Source organism: Balaenoptera physalus, assembly GCF_965194825.1.
Source record: "Balaenoptera physalus genome assembly, chromosome: 6".
NCBI classification, from domain to species: Eukaryota; Metazoa; Chordata; class Mammalia; order Artiodactyla; family Balaenopteridae; genus Balaenoptera; species Balaenoptera physalus.
The window spans coordinates 53,298,835-53,316,318 of record NC_138885.1 but is presented as its reverse complement, the minus strand read 5'-3'; the positions used below and the strand labels follow the sequence as shown (position 1 = coordinate 53,316,318).

Sequence of the window (17,484 nt, the reverse complement as noted above, 5' to 3'; positions counted from 1 at the left end):
GGCTTTCAGACACAGGCTGAACCGAAGTGGAAGGTAGCTAATCCATTAAGTACAGTTTATTTTCATAATGAAGGAGAGCCAGTCTATTTAAAACAAGTAATTACTATAGAATATGTAATGAAAAATGACGTATTCAGCCCTCTGTGACAAGACATCTGTTAGCTGATACTTATGCACTAACAAGTACAATAAATGGTACTAGTCGAGATGACTGCAGCACTGCAAGTACCTTCTGAATCATTAGATTAACTTACACACAGCCTTTGTCACAGTTGTGAGCACTGTATTGTCACCTCCAACCTAGAACCTCCAAGTCCTTCACGATGCCACCATACATGGGCAGAATCTAGATGGTTTTCAACATCTCCTCCAAGACATGATCACCCACCTGTGACCAGCTCCCTTACTTCTGCATCAATAGATTTTCTCAACAGTCGCAACAAGGCAGGTATCCCACCAACATTCTTCATCGCGATTTTATTTTCATCTGTAGACTTGCCAAAAACAAGGTTTCGGAGGGCACCACAAGCATTCTTCTGAACTTCCAAAACTCTGTGGTCCAAAAGGTCAACCAGATGCTTGACTCCCCCTAACCTACACACCTAGAATGAAAAATATTAGGTACCAGGCCTAAGTGACATGTGGTCAATCAGAGATCAAACAAAAGTCTGTTATGGAAAGATCACGGAAAACATACAACTCCAGATCATTATAAATGATTATTTTTTATTCTAAAAAAATACATGTTCTATAAATTTTAAGGACACTCTCTAAGATGAAGCTCTTTTCACGGGTTCATGGCTTAAAGAAGGGAAGGAAGACTTAGGTGGATTAATGGCCACATGCAGGTAGTATGGTCATATGCCAACCCTCTGAACGTACACAGGGATTATGCTGTCACTTCCAAGTGAAATGCACAAATACACAAGCACAACAAAGCTGTATGCAGGGTCGATGACAACACAGGAGGAGATTTTTGACTGAAGTCATTTGCTTTCTAGAATTGTTTCTCTAGGTGACTCTCCCTAAATTTTCTTCCATATGTCACTTCATTAATATCTTACGTGAATATTTTTGGGCTTTCTTTACTGCATTTACCTTTAGTCTGTAACTGTGTGTTGTTCTAAATTTTAAGGGGTGAAAAACACTTAAGTTCTGTATGACATTGCAGGAGGAAAAAAGGTCTAAAATGTTAAATCTAGCCAATATCAATGACTCACTATGTTTCTGTAAAAGCCCCAAAAGCTTAAAATCTGAAATAAAATATTCATATATGTTCAGTATTAGTAATGGTTATAAATCCTTTACTTAATTGTGTGTTGGCACTGATTCTGACCAGAATCTCTTAAAATACATGAGTTCACAAGTACATACTATAATTTGTATCTAATAGATTTATAGAAAATACTTTAAAAATGCAGGTTAAATTGATTTTGTTTCATGTTTTATAAATAAGCTAATGAGTGGACACATGATTTGAAAATGCTAAATGTACTTCAAGAAATAATCTCATCCCAGATTTTCCCAAGAAATATTGAAATGCATAGCTGAGAAGTAAAAGAGTAACTGGTGTCAGAACACCCCTTGAAAAGGGCCTCTAGATTGCATCTGGTCATTTCTTAAGCACACAAGCACGCAGCTGCTAAACGGAAAGGCACTGCTCGGCCCTCCCCATTCCCCGCCCCGCCAACTCCGGCATCCCAGGCACTGGTCCTGTACCTCCATCTTCACTTTGTTGTCGCCAAAGCACAGGTGTTGCAGGTAGGCTGCTGCGTTTGCCTGAACTGACGGGAACTGGTGCTGCAGCATGTGAATGACTTCAGGCAACTCGGGATCACGCCAGGCAAACTCCCTGCACGAGAAAAACGCGGCTTCAGAAAGGAAGGCCCATGTTCTACCGATACACTGAACAAAACATTTGTCAGAGAATAGAGCTCAGTGGAGACAATGGGAAGTTACAAAAATCCTAAAAGAAATATATATATATATGTATGTATGTAAATAATTTTTATGCACTGATGAACATATCATAGATGCTTATGATCTTAAAGAAATCATGATGCACAGATGCAGAGAAAGATTCAGGGTAACAAAGAGGTTCTTAATATGGGTAACTTTTCCATTCTTGTTTTCCTCCTCCTGATTCTAATTTTACGCCTTTCTATCTATGTAAGAAATTTGCAGGTGTGAGGCTCAGGTAAACAAGTGCACTTCAGCTAGGTGAGAAGTCACACCTGAGGAGGGAGGAGGAAGAGCCAGTGGAAATACTGTGTGCCTGATGATTTTTAAGAAATTTAATATATATAGTTGCTCTTGATTATAAGAAACATAAAACATGATAAAAAATGTTTTTGCAGTAACCCTATATCCAGAGAAAACAACTGTTGACATTTCCTATTGGTCTTTTTTCAACATATGCAGGCAAGTGTGCACATGTGTGTGTACAGAATTTTTTTCAAAGAATTGGATTATTACTAAATAGCACATACTATTCCGTGCCAGGCACTATTCTAGGCATTTTATGTATATTAGTTCATCTATCCTTAAATTGACCTTGTAGATTGGGAGGTTGAAGCAGAAGGGCTAAGTGACTTGCCTAGTGTCACCCAGCTAGTCAACAACAGAGCAACATTTGAACCCAGGCATCTGCCTTCAGAGTCTGTGCCCTCACCCCCGTGCTATCCCACTTCTTGTACAATAAGTATACAATCATATTAAATATACATACATACTTTTATACTATGTTTTTTTCAGGTAACATCACATTGTCAGATTTTCTGATGTAACTTGATTGGCTCACTGTTTGGAATCCTTGTTAAATGTGATTTTATGCTTATGTTACATAAAGACCAGCTTCTTACAAATGCTTCACAAAGCAACAAATCTGCAGACTTTGATAACAGGATGGAGTAAACTGTTAATCAAAAATGAATTTTAATCCTGAAGAAACTTAAAAAAAATCTTTAGGGGCTTCCCTGGTGGTGCAGTGGTTAAGAATCTGCCTGCCAACGCAGGGAACACGGGTTCCATCCCTGGTCCGGGAAGATCCCACATGCCGCGGAGCAACTAAGCCCGCGAGCCACAACTACTGAGGCCCGCGCACGTAGAGCCCGTGCTCTGCAACAAGAGAAGCTACCGCAATGAGAAGCCTGCACACCGCAATGAAGAGTATCCCCCGCTCGCCACAACTAGAGAATGCCCGCGTGCAGCAACGAAGACCCAACGCAGCCAAAAATAAATAAATAAAATAAATTTATTAAAAAAAAAAATCTTTAAATTAATGACCCAGTGATACTTCTATGGCCCAGCTTTTAAAGGTCCACAGCCTCTCTGGGAAGGCTCCAGTATGAATTGGTTCATCCACTACAGAGGGTCAGGTCATTCCATACCTGCACTCACACTTTCATATCACACATTAGTGCATTCTTACTATGCTACAGGTGCCAGAACAAGTGCTGGAGATACAAACATTGAATAAGACATAATTTTATGTATAGGGGCTTGTATGCCAAATTAAAAAAGTTTAGTCTTAATAGCAATAACATGAATTATTACTTACTGAGCTTATCTGTGTCAGGTATTCTGTCAAGAGCTTTATAGATATTATCTCACTTACCTTGACTGTTGCCCCATGAGGTAGGCACTATCAAATAACACCAGATATAGATAGACGAGGAACCCGGGAATAGTAATTAAGAGGTGGAGGTTAGTGGTCTAATATGTTATCACCACGCACAAGGAACAGAAAGCTGGTGGAGGTCTTAAAGCAGAAGAGTGAGAGAATGCAACAAGGTCACATTTATAAGGAAGATAACTCTGGTGGCTAAGTAGAGAATATACTAGAATCAAAAAAGACTGGTGGCAAGGAGACTATCCACTATCCCCACATTTGCTCAAAATAGGACCATCCTTGATTTTTCTCCTTCCCTTATCTTTCTCATCCAATCCATCAGCAAACTCTGTTGACTATCTCCAAAATATTTAATATAAACCAAATCCATCCACTCTTTCTATCTTGGCTGGACCCTCTACATGCCACTTACATGTTCCCTCTGCTTCAACTATCACTCCCTCCCCCATCTATTCTTTGCACGGCAACCAGATGATCTACTGAAAACTGAAATCAAGGGTGAGATGGAGATTTCCGGCTTGGGGAACAGACTGGATGATGATGATGTCATTAACAGGCATTAAGAAAACCATAAATGCCGAGAGGCAGGATAACGCAGCAGAAAAAGCACAGAATTTGGAGTTAGATTGCCTATGTTTAAGTCCCAGGTCCTTCAATTGTGATGTGATTTTGAAAACCATTTACATAGAACTTCAGTTTCCCCATCTGTAAATTAGGAACAATAAAACTATCATGTCTAACTTCTTCTTAGGCTGGCTATGATGACTAAATTGTGGTGATGTGTATTAAAGTAGTTTACGTACTTTGCATTATGAAAGATGTTTTACTAATATTCATCATCCCTGAAAAATGAACTATACTATGTTAACTATTTCTGATGAAAATCTATCTAAAGTCCATTATGTATAAATCTGTAAGGTAATTAACAGAGTGCAAGGAGTGTGATTTAATCTTTCCTTGATGACTCAGTCATTACAAATACACATTTCTGTTCTCTTTAAATGACACAGGGATGGTCAAGATTTCCTAGCATCCTTGGGTGCCTCCTGAGCCAGACAACACAAAGGGTGGGCTCCCGCTGGAGATGGGCAGTTAGGCTCAGTTGACACCAACTCCAACCTTGATTTTCAGCAGAAATTTACCCTGGAAAGACTTCATGGGCTGGCTGGATGGCATCAATGCTTGCCAAGATTTGCTTCATTAAAACCTAAGCCCAGACTTCTGTTTTTAGCCATGATAGAGTAGTAACCAGTACTGGACTTTGCCTTCCTACCATAAACAACCATTAAACTGGACTAAATGTGTGAGGAAACTGTTTTCAGGCCCTAGACAACAAGTAACACAAGAATGTAATCCTTGAAGGGGCGGGGGCATCACCCTGGGAACCCCATACTCACTTGGCTTTCTGCCTGAGGGCACTTTTTGGATCATGACACAGGAAGCAAGTCCAAATGGGCATGATGGTCTAAGTGAACTGAGGGGGAAAATTGGAATTTGGAGATGCTAAAGAGGTTAAAATTTGCAGGGCAGGATACTGGAGGGGAGAGAGCTATGCAGAGGAGATTTAACAAGTCTGTGCAAGGATTACGCACAAGTCGTTAGTTGAGCACTGGGCTGTACGTGTGCCTTGCATGTACATGTACAGGTCTGGTGGAGAATAGCTGCTGCTGGAATGAGAACGGAACCAGGAGTTGTTGGACTTCCAGCCCAGTCATAGTGCAGACCTCACCGATCACCTCAGCATTTAGTCTCCACAAAGGCCATGTTTAGGAGTAAGAACCATTCCACAGAGTCAGGGCCATGTTCTAGGAGTAAAATAAATCTAACATAGACCTGTCCTAGCAAAGAACAGAACCAATTGTGACAGGATCAAAAGCACTTGTCAGTAATTTAGTTATTTTCTACAACGAAACTTAGAATCCTAAGAGGAGACAACATAATACAGAGTCCCTACAATGTATTATCCACAACAATCAGCATATAATTTAAAACTGCTAAGGCATAAGAAGAAACAGAAAAATGTGACTCTCAAAGATGTAAACAAACAAATACTGGAAACAGACCCAGAGAAAACTTAGACGTTGGAATGATCAGAGGACTTTTAAAATGGTTTTTATAAATGTGCTCAAAGACGTAAAGCAAAAGATGTATGTAAGGAGTGAATAGATGGGGAATGTCATCAGAGACATGAAAACTACCAAAAAGCCAAATTAAAGTGTCAGAAAAAAAATCCACTGGACGGGCTTAACAACTGACTGGAGACCACAGAAGAAAAACACAGCAAATCTGAAGACAGATTAATTAAAAAAAAAAATCCAATATGAAGGATACAGAGAAAAAAGATTAAAAAAAAAAAGAACAGAACTTCAGTAACCTGTGAGATGATGTCAAGTTATCCCAGGAGAGGAGAGTGAATTTTGGGCCAGAAAAAATATTTACAGAAATAATGGTTGAATATGTCCCAATTTTGGTAAAATCATCAACCAAATTTAAAGAATCTCAGTGAATCCCAAGCAGGTTAAATGTAAAGAAAACTATGCCTAGGCTTGTTAGAGTAAAACTGCTGAAGGTCAACAATAATAAGAGAAGTCTGAAAGGCAGCCAGAGAGAAGATACATTGCATGATGAGAAGAATAGTACAAATGTTGGCTGACTTCTCATCAGAAACAATGGAGGTCTGAAGACAAGGAACAACATCCTTTAAAGGACTGAAAAAAAAAAATAAACCCTGTTAACCCTGAATTTTATATCTAGCAAAAGTATCCTTTAAAAATGAGTAAATAAAAACACTTTCAGACAAATTAAAGCTGAGAGAATGTGTTGCCAGCAGACATGCAACACAAGAAAGGCTAAAGAAAATTCTTCAGGCTGAAGGGAAATGAGTGGAGACGGGAACTAGAATTTATAGGAAGACATGAAGAGAACTATTTACAAATAAGTATGCAGGTGAATATAAAGACCATCTTTTTAACTTAGCTTAATTTCTTTAAAAGACAACTGACTATTTACAGTAAAAATAACAACACTATATTATGGGTTTTATAATGTATGTAGAAGTAAAATATTTGACAACAACATAAAGGTCAAGGAGATGGTAAATGGAATTATTCTGTTGAGTGTCACAGCTGAAGCCCTCCTCAAAAAGAACACCATGAATGCTGTCATTCTTTCAGTCACTGTCACTTTCCATAACAAGTACTTTGTTACTCCTTTCAGATGAATTATTTGTACTATTAATAAATTTTGCTTCCAAACTAGACAATTATTTAAAAAAACTCATACATTTCCTTTTATGTATAAAACATCAACAACTTCTTAAGTCTTATAGGGTAATTTTCAGGTTAAATATAATGTAGCATTAATGACAGAGGAAATAAGTTTAGAAGTGAATAAAAATAGTAAAATTTGCTATTATTAAAACTAAAAATTAAGTAATAATTATCATGAGTTTTTATTTCATGGTTTGACTATTCAAACTTTAAACTCACTTGGATTCCAGTTTCAAATAAATAAATGCACCTATTATAATAAGATAATCATTTATTCATCTTACAAAATGCATTATCAGTAAAGTTTCACACAATCAAAGCTAGCCATAACAGTTTTATGCATTAGACTATGAAATTATCATACTATGAATAACTGAAGTATATTATCAGACATGAAATCCTTGTTTATAATGAATCAGCTCATATCAGAGGTCAAAACTGAAGTCTTCAGGAATGCATACTAAACTCAAAGCTCTTCTCATATTTCACTGCTTTTCTGGGTAGCTATTCTTTTCTCTGCAGATTCAGCCAAGGTATGGTCTAAATTACGCACAATTCAAAACCCTTTTGAGAATTTCTGTATCTAGTAGGGTGCCCTAGTCTGTTGTTCTTGTGAGGACTTCAAAAAGATTCCACATGCCGCAGAGCAACTAAGCCCATGCGCCACAACTACTGAGCCTGTACTCTAAAGCCTGCGAGCCACAACTACTGAGCCCACACTCTGCAACAAGAGAAGCCACTGCAATGAGAAGCCTGTGCACCGCAAAGAAGAGTAGCCCCCGCTCGTTGCAACTAGAAAAAGCCCGTGTGCAGCAACGAAGACCCAACGCAGCCAAAAATAAATAAGTAAACAAATCAACAAATAAATTAAAAAAAGAAAAGAACAAAATCATGTAAAAAATTTTTGATTTAATTATATTGGAGGTGCTATTAGACAAATTATTTTTTAAAATCCTTAAAATAACAGAAGGGTGGCAAATAGGAATAGCAGAACCATATGTATGCATACACTGTAAAATATTTTAGGCAAAAGAGTGAATAGGTGGAGTGGTTTTAGTGAAGCAGTGAAGCCTTTAGTGAAGGCTTCCCATTCAACTCAAAAGTACCTTAGGTTATTCTGTTTTAATAACCAAATCTCACTCATGCTTTTAATTCCTTAGAGTAAGTTGGCAGGCTGCTATAAATGAGTTGATAATTATAACAATCTTTCAGTGAAACAACTATTTGTGGGCAAAGAGTGAATGAAATCTTGCTAATATATGCCTTAAAGTTACACTCAAGCTGCTTAAAATTTAGAAATAATTTCACTCTTTCAGAAGCTAAAATTCTCTTTTAGTTTCTAAATATCTTTATTTGCTGAATATTTTAAATGACTTTCATTAAAGAGATGAGGCTAGTTTTTCAAAATCAATCAAGTACTAAATGACTCATCTTAATAAAACATGTTTTCTACATGGCCAAATAAAATTAAAAGCAGGAAACATCTATTATTTGCCAAATATTTTTTGCTCGTGAGATGTGAGAATTTCTTGTAAACTATTTTCCCTTAAATGGCAGAAAGCTTTTCAAAGGACCTAGTTAATAAAAGCGCAACACGGCGCTGACCAATATGATTCAGAATGTACATGACACTGGTCTTCCCCAGTTTAAAACAACCATATGCATTTTCTGAAGCCATCATTTAAGAAGTCAGCCAAGATAAAGGAAAAGGCATAAAATGAACCTTTAAAATCTTCTGTGTAATTCAGACTAAGAGGCTATCCCAGGTAGTTGCCTTGATGAAGTATTTCAATTGTGGATGCTGCAGATATTCACACAGGCCTGTGCATTCTCTAACTTATTATTAAAGCACTGAAAGAAGGAATCTATCTCTAAAGTGAAATTAACCTCAATGACCTACAGTGCTGGAAAACAACTGGAAATATTAGAGATAAGGAGTTACTGATATTATAACAGACACGGCAACTTGAAAAAAGTCAGAATGAAGGAACTAGTTGACTCCTGAGATATGGTGGCATTCTGGAGACTCATAACCAGTACTTGCCTGGGATCTTTCTGAATGCTGTCTATTGATGGGGATCTCGTGGTGCCATCATCAGCTGGTGCTATGTGCTGAAGCCTGTTATAATTGCACTCTTGCACTCGGTATTGTATTGGCCTGTAGGGCTCCGCATAGGTAGCTGTTGTGTTCAGAGCATAATTATTTCTTTGGTATGTAAGGGTACTTCGTTGGCTGGATGTCCTTTGCAGATTTCCAACACCTACTAGAAAGTCAGCATTTTAAAAAAGATTAGTATGTTCTCTACAAAGTGATACTTTTCAAAGTCAAAATAGTTTTAGTTTTAAGAAGGGTTAAGTTTTTAACAATTATATAAATTGCTTACTTTTAGATATTACCAATCTAGCTCATTAGTGCTAACAAAGGCACTGAAGTTTTTAACATAACACAAACGATATTTATGTCAATTTTATTAGCAGGAAAGAGCAAAAATGAAACTATAAATCTGCTTACACAGTAGGTCTTAATATGTTTAAGATTTAGTAACAGAACTGAAAGTTAAATAAAGGAAAATAATTAAACTAATCTTAGAAATAAATAACAAAAATTCACAACTACATTTTAGCAATAAAAGACAAGTAAGATATTCAAACTTAGATAACTGAAACCGTCAAACTTTGGACACCTAGTGAATACAGGTTACATATTTTGATATATATTTTATTTATAGACTTGTGTATTTTGATAACATTGGAAAATATACTTCACAGGAAAGAAGACTGATATATCAAATTCTTCTAAAGCTATTCCCTAAAATTATTGCATGATGCTATGTATAAAGTACTGTACATTGTATTTAACCTTTCTTTCCAAATTATTGCAGTAGGTATCTCGCCAATGATTGTGTTCATATTCTTCCTGCAATTAACATATTTTAACACTATTTACTTCTTAATCCTAATAAAGAAATTCTTCAATTTACAGAACATAATGAGTGAAATATTTCTTCACTAACATCTATTAAAAATTGGTACATTCTGGGCTTCCCTGGTGGCGCAGTGGTTGAGAATCTGCCTGCCAATGCAGGGGACACGGGTTCGAGCCCTGGTCTGGGAAGATCCCACATGCCGCGGAGCAACTAGGCCCGTGAGCCACAACTACTGAGCCTGCGCGTCTGGAGCCTGTGCTCCACAACAAGAGAGGCCGCGATAGTGAGAGGCCCGCGCACCGCAATGAAGAGTGGCCCCCGCTTGCCACAACTAGAGAAAGCCCTCGCACAGAAACGAAGACCCAACACAGCCATAAATAAATAAATAAACAAATACTTTAAAAAAAAAAAAAAAAGAAAAAAAAATTGGTACATTCTATCAGAAGAAAAATACCACAGTGGACCAAATTGTAAGTTTTTGGCAAAGAACCAATTCAAATACAGTCTTCTCCCTCATGGTGTTCTGTGAGGTATGGCTCCTAGAGCTGTGTGCCTTTAGGGCATTATCATTGCTACCTGGAATTCATTTATGGGCACGTTAATAAATCTGTACTAACTCTTTTTTTTTTAAAAGCGGCCTCTTGGGACTTTATAAGCCACACCCGTAGCACAATCTGGAAGCTCACATGGCCAGAGGCTCTAGCTTCTGCTCTATTAGCCGCTACAGTGTGGCACAAATGTGAGTCTGGGGGTGCAAGGGTGTGATGCACTAGCTGCTTATTTTTCTTCTTATTTTTAAAATTATTATTATTATTTTTTGGCTGTGCCACGTGGTTATGTGGGATCTTAGTTCCCCAACCCTGGCTCAAACCTGGGCCCCCTGCAGTGGAAGCACAGAGTTTAACCACTGGACCCCTGGGGAATTCCCGCTCCCTATTTTTATAACTGCCATCATTGCATTCTGTCCTAGATTGAGTCTATCATAAGGAATATTTATTTCACGTTCTGTCACATAAGAATTCAGAAGAGATTCAGTAACGAAAAAAGAGTAATACCAAACACACTTGGGCTACATACATGCTAAATCAAAGATAAGCCAATAGCTCACGTAGGGATTTTTCTCTAAATACGTGTTCTAGGAAACAAAAATTACAAAGAAATATTCCAAAAAAGGCTTTCCTTTCTATATCTGATATGCTTCCAACCTGAGGAGTCGGATTTATAGCTCAACAAACTTATTTGTGAATTAAAGTATAATCACTGTGTTCATTGATCAGATTGAACTAAGGGAAAAATATATCACCTATAAATAGGTACTAAATGAACTTCTGTTTTACTGTTTATTGATTTGCTTTCACAGCTGCTTATCTGACAACCAAATGGGCGATATGAATTCATTCTAACAGGAAATCCATCTCAATAAAATCCTCTACTCTTGGGCTGGTGAAATTGGGAAAGCAGCTGAACAGAGCTGATGCCCACCCGAACCTGTGCGGTACAGTGCTGTCTGCGATCCTTGGAGCTCCACGGTTCCGTGGTTTGGGCTGCGGTAAACTGGGCTGTAATAGGTCCTCCCCTCATAGATAGGAGTGATGTGCAAGTCGGGAGACACAGCTGAACGAAGGTCTTGTCCAAGCTGGCTGTGCTGACTAGCATAGGAACTCCGTAAGCCTACAGGCAGGAAAATTACATCATTAAAAAACTTGAAAACTGTGGTGAGGTTAAAAGTATAACTCCTAAACAACAAGACCAAATGCTGAGTCTAAACACCAAACCTAGTGAGTTTCACAAAAGAGGGATGACAGATATGAATGGGATACCATATACATTCTAAAAATAAAACTTTCTCCTCTGGCAGCAGGATAAAAGTAAATTTTCTAAAAAAAATATAAGAAATTATTAAATGGTTTGATACTCTGAAATTCATCCCCCAACTGTAAGCTATTTTATGATGGTGACCAAAAAGAGAGCGCCATCATGTCCCACACCTCTTTAAATCACAACACTTAAGACGACACCTACATAATAGCGCTTAGAAATAGGCTGATGTTCAAGAACTGTTCTGAACTTTGTCTCAATTCATTCATCCATGATTTTTATAGAAAAAGGCAAAATTTTACATTACAAAGTTTAAAATATCATCAGCGAACTAATAAGATTTATAAAGTATTATTTTATTATTTGTTATCACAGTTAAAAAAACAAAACAAAAAACCAAAACAAGTGTTTTTCCAGGAATCCAAATACCAGATTCTTGTTTACCTTCCTTCTAATGTAAAGGAAAAGTACAAAGTTAGTGTATTAAGTCATTTCAAATACTCTCATTCAAATTATTAATAATTAATGCAAATTTCAAACCCAAACATGTTATTTTCTTTAAAAAAGTGAATTAGTATATTCTACATTATGATGTTCAGAAATATGTGATTTGTCATCATTCATTAGTAAGTAAAATTTGTCACTTGGTAAGAATACCAACTAAGGTTACATTCCAAATACGAGCAAGGAAAAGCACAAACATATCTGAAGTCAGTCAGCATATATTCGCTCTTAAAAAGACTGCAAATAATCAACACAGTAACTAATTGCCAAAAGATACAATCGCTCACATCTTGTTAGCTCAGTTAATCATATCACAACTAAAAGTGAATGGGCCTGAATGTGAGTGATAATTACATGTTGCTTAGTGAGGAGTGGCAAGAAAGTTAATACATAAAAGCTTCTAAAATGAATGATTATTACCAACCCCGGACAGCAATGTGACATGGGAAGAAATTAAATGAACAAATGTGGGTTTTGGCTACTGACTCCTCACTTGCTAAAATGAAGATCACAGGTTTATACAATCTTATAATTGGGAGCTCATTCAGCCAAATCTTCCCATTTTAAAATTGAGGAAACAGAGCCAAAAAGGAAATGTAATTCATCCCCTTCAGAGAGCTACTTCCTGGTAGGGCTGAGAGGAAGCCCCCTCCATGATCTGTCATTGCACTGGACAAAGCTATTTCTCAAGGATCAATGAGACATGGTGTGAGAAACCTTGAACTGGACAGAGCCCTCCACAGACATAAGGTTAAGGGGGGAGGTTAGCTCACCAGGGGTTCATGGAAGCCCATGTAACTCTAAAGACCATATTATGATTGCTGTTGTAAAGTTCTCATCTGAGGATTTCAGCTTTTTATTCACTGGCAGATTTCTCATTCTTAGCACAGTATAAACTCCATTTCTTTATAGAGCCCATGAGTATCTTGAACAAAAGTTGAAGGCATTGATTTTGTTAATGGTGACATAAAGTGGGCAGGAAAATGCACCTAGTTCTTGGAAATCTTATCAGTATGAGGCATTATTTTAATATTCAGTAGAGCCCTTGATTTACTGTGAGACTCTGAGGATCACAAACACTTGGGCAGAGGCGAGCTGAGCCCTGCATGCTCCTAGAGTTGGCTAAGCCGCCTCGGCTCACCACCAGAGTGATGTGAAAAGAGACCAAAGCATTCTGCCCCGTTCAGAATGTGATATTCTCACTGTGCCAGGATCTAGCTGGAGTCTTCACTGGAATCCATATAATATGAAAACTTTCATAAACATTTACTATGATTTCACAAGAAAGGTAACCAAATGAGTTTGTTACCACTTAGAACTATAAAAAGGATCCAGTAAACAGCCTCCTGTTACAGGATTATTAGTGAGATGAAATGACTGTATGTGATAGACTATAACAGGAAATAAAATCTTAAGAATTATAGTGAAATAGCAATTTCTTGATATTAGAAATCTTTGTGACTAACATTATGATGGTAAATATTTTTGTTTACCTACTCATGCATTAAAACAAAAACACACACTACTATAGATTAACATTTAAAAAATTATAAAATTACATAGCCCCTGTAGATTAAGTAAAATGATTGTGCAGAAAGGCTATTATAACTTAGTATCTTTTAAACTGGAAGACAAGTAATATGTTGCAATTCCACAAATACATACTAGTTTACCTACTTCAATGATATATTCCTTGTGATTTAAAACCTTTATATTTTAAGTCAGTGAAAACAAACATAAATTTATCTTCCAAATATGAATTCTTCTTATTCTCAAAACTTGTCTTAATATGCTATGATTATACTGAAATGAATATTTTCAGGCAGACATATTTTTCTGTTGTAGGAAGTAATTTATATACATCATTTAAATTATGATCACCAAATATCCAAGTGTCTGAATCTATTATAAAATATTGCTTTAGGCTTATCAATTAGCAGGTTATTAAGCCTTTGAAATCAGAAGCATAGTAAATATAATGAGAAGCACATCACTTTCTAAAATAAGAAAAAAAAGAGAGGAATTTACAAATTAGGATCCACATTCAGACTAATTGGGCAGGTAGCTAGATGATTGAAACCAAAGCGTCCCTAGAACATTTTAAGAAACCCTTTGCTTCTTTTGAAGACTGTCATATTCTAGGGGAAAAAAACCCATAATGGGCTACGTATAATTTTTTCCCCCTGAAACATAAAGTCTAACTTCACCTGCATTGTCAGAGAAGCAGGTTTTTTAAACCAAAGGAGATCAGCCCTCCAGGGTTAAACATGGAGACAGTCCTTTATGTGCTCACTTTCTTTCTTGGGCTTCCTCTTCACTCTATTGCAAACATAGATTTCTGCACAGCTGTTGTTCACATACACGGGGCGGGGCTGGGGCACAGAAATCCTCAGAACTATTTATCTCTTAAGGTTTCCTTCAGAGGCAGAATGTCGTAGATGATTCCACCTCACTCTGCTGCATACTTTTCAGAGGCATGTCAGAAAATATCTAAGCCAAGGACACCCCTCTAACGGCTGAATGAAAAACAGGCAGTTTCTCCACTAGGAATTTCCTTGAGTTCAAAATCAAGTTCAATATTAATTCTTTGTGCAAGATTCTTCAATTAGAAAATTTCAAAAAGGCTTTACCTTTCCCAGAAGCCATAAGGAAAGGATATTAATTTTACTTCACAAAATATTAAAAACTTCTGTAAATAAGAAATACCAAAAACAAAGTCAAAAGACAAATTACAAAATGAGAAAAATACTTGAGAAGTATATTACAAGGGGTTAATTTATTTCAAGTATAAAAAGCATTTACAAATTTAAAAAACAGACAAAAGACCTGAACTCACAGTTTGCAGAAAAGCAATAAAATGGCTGATAAACATATGAAATCATCAACCTCAGTCATTCCTCAACACAGGCCACTTAAAACAATGAGGTACAGCTTTTTAATTGCCAGACTGGCAAAGATGAAACTCTTTGACAACATGCAGTGCTAGTGAAGGTGTAGGGAACACGTGCTCAAACTACTGGTGTAAATAGAAATCTGTAAAACCTTCCTGGGGGCAATTTGACAGTATTTCATTAAGAAAATATACACACATATTTTGATCCAGCAATTCTACTTCAAGAAATGGATCCCATAGTTATCTTAGTACCTATGTGCAAATATGCAGGAAGAATAATATATATTGCATCATTGTCTCTAACAGCTAAAAATGAGAAAACCTAAATGTCCATTAACAGCAAAGTGATTAAATTATAATACATCTATAAAATAGGGTCCTAGGCATCCCTTGAGAGAATGAAGTAGAACTTTCAGACATGTTAAAAAATGAACAAGGTATAGAAGATATATATAATAGAATTCCAACAGCATTAAAAAAAAAACACAATGTGTGCACATTTGTATGTAATGTATATACTCATATATGTAATCAAACATTCTGGAAGATACATAAACTGGTGAGTGGGACTGGGTGAGGGTAAAGAGAAGGCTGAGACTTTCACTTCTCAGTTCATATTTCCCTGCATAGTTTGAATTTTTTTTACCATTATGTACACGTTACTTTTAAAATATAATTTAGAACACTAGTTAAAGATGAATTCATTTTAATCAAAAGAACAAGTCTATACATCATGTAGGATACCCGCCATGAAAAAACCCTGAAGGAAACAGTTGGACTACCAGTGACCTGGTTGGTGCCTTTCTGATTTAATACAAGTGGCATTTGAAGGTAATTCATAAGAAATTTGTGCATTTCCCATCAGGATGCTAAAAATCAAGGCAGTAAGTGAGGAAATCCATATTCTAGTCTACACTATTAGGGCATTTCTTAAAAAAAAAAAATTTGAGCAGACATTCTGATACCACCTTTCAACATATCTTAGGGTTTTGAGTATGGGTAGGCCTAGCTAGTGAAAATTATTTCACTGTGAAAAACCTCAACAAACAGTTTAGAATTCCAACCAATTCTTCTAAAAGGCAAAAAAGTACCTCATATCCTAATATTGTGAGGGATGGGGGAAATGTATTCATTGCAAAAGAGGTTTGGTGATATAAATGTGTATAATTTGACGCATTAAAAATTACAGAGCCTGAAAGACAAGTCAGCCTGAAGTCTGCAGTATGAATTTTAAGATAAAAATATAAGCTTTTACCACGTTACATGCTCTGTTTCAGCAACGGTTACATGGAAGACTTTCCCGTTGGGCTTTGTGTAGGGCTGTCACCTTGTACTCACCTGTCAGGCTGTCTGGCCGAGGTGGAACCATCCTCTCGTAAATGTCATACTGCTGCTGTCCGAATTGTTCCATGTCATGAACAGTCCTTTGCAGTGAAGGTCCCAGATGCTGTGGTACGGCGGTCATCCCTGAGCGTTTGGGGGATAATGACCCCACCTGGCCTTGGGATGGGGAAGCTACTCGAGTCTGTGCATCCGTCAGGGTCAGTGGGGACCCCACTCTGGTGGTTGTTTGGTACTGAGGGGTTGGTCCGTTGGGATTGGAAGTCTGCCGGGAGGTGACCGACCCAATCCGACGTACAGCTGATGGGGAGGCGGGTCTCTGTGCAGAGTACGGAGAGGCTGCCCGTTGAGCAGGTAATGTGGTGGAGGAGTATGCACTGGGGTTCAGTGGTCGGGAGTCGGTCACTGATGGAGAGCCGAATCCACTACCAAGAGAAGTTCTCAGTGACCCCCTTGAAGGAGACACGCCTGTGCTGATAACATAAGAAGGAGACTGTGCTCTAGATGGAACTGAACTAACTCTTCTCATGGCCCGATTGGCTACTGATGGCTGATGAAAGGGGGAGAAAAGAGAATGGTTTATCCAGGGTTGTGTGTCCATTGTCATTACAGAAAAAAATGTACATAGCTCACTATAGAATGTGAATTCACTATTTCTTTTAGGCACCTAAGTTTCTTTTCCTTTTTTTGCTGTAGAGCTGGATCTTAATTTTTCCTTATTGTTTTTCTTGTTCTACTTTTTTTTTTTTTTTTTTTTTTGGTGGTGGTTTAATCTCCAACTTTCCCCTTCAGAATACTAAAACCAACCAGTAAGGAGAGATCTAAAGACATCTAATATTCTTTTTTCTTTTCTCTTTACATTATTTTTACCCTCTGCCTACACATTTTCCACAGCACATAATATGCTGTATTGCAAGTGTGAAGGGTCACTGGAGCAGTGTACTTATTTTGTACCCTGCGAGTCAAAGTTTGGCTAAGGTAACTCATTTGTGTAAAACAAAAACAAAACAAACAAAACAAAACAAAACAAAACTTTTTCAATATGTTAATCTAGATAAAGCTAGAGCAGTATCTATAACTGCCTTTATAACTGTCTTTATG

The 17,484-nt window shown here is 37.2% G+C and overlaps 1 protein-coding gene across 24 annotated transcripts in view; it reads right to left on the bottom strand.

Moving 5' to 3' along the window:
* The window catches only part of PKP4 (plakophilin 4), a 248,241-nt gene that overhangs the window by 38,170 nt on the left and 192,587 nt on the right, over positions 1-17,484 (bottom strand). For 17 of the 24 annotated variants that reach the window (XM_082464927.1, XM_082464929.1, XM_082464922.1 and 14 more), the window contains 5 exons: positions 16,381-16,933; positions 11,310-11,498; positions 8,941-9,164; positions 1,720-1,848; positions 389-602 (listed from right to left, as the gene is read on the bottom strand). In XM_082464927.1, coding sequence (XP_082321053.1) covers positions 389-602; positions 1,720-1,848; positions 8,941-9,164; positions 11,310-11,498; positions 16,381-16,933 — 1,309 coding nt within the window. The remainder of the gene's footprint in view (positions 1-388; positions 603-1,719; positions 1,849-8,940; positions 9,165-11,309; positions 11,499-16,380; positions 16,934-17,484) is intronic. The other 7 variants (XM_082464939.1, XM_082464944.1, XM_082464926.1 and 4 more) reach the window with 3 other exon arrangements.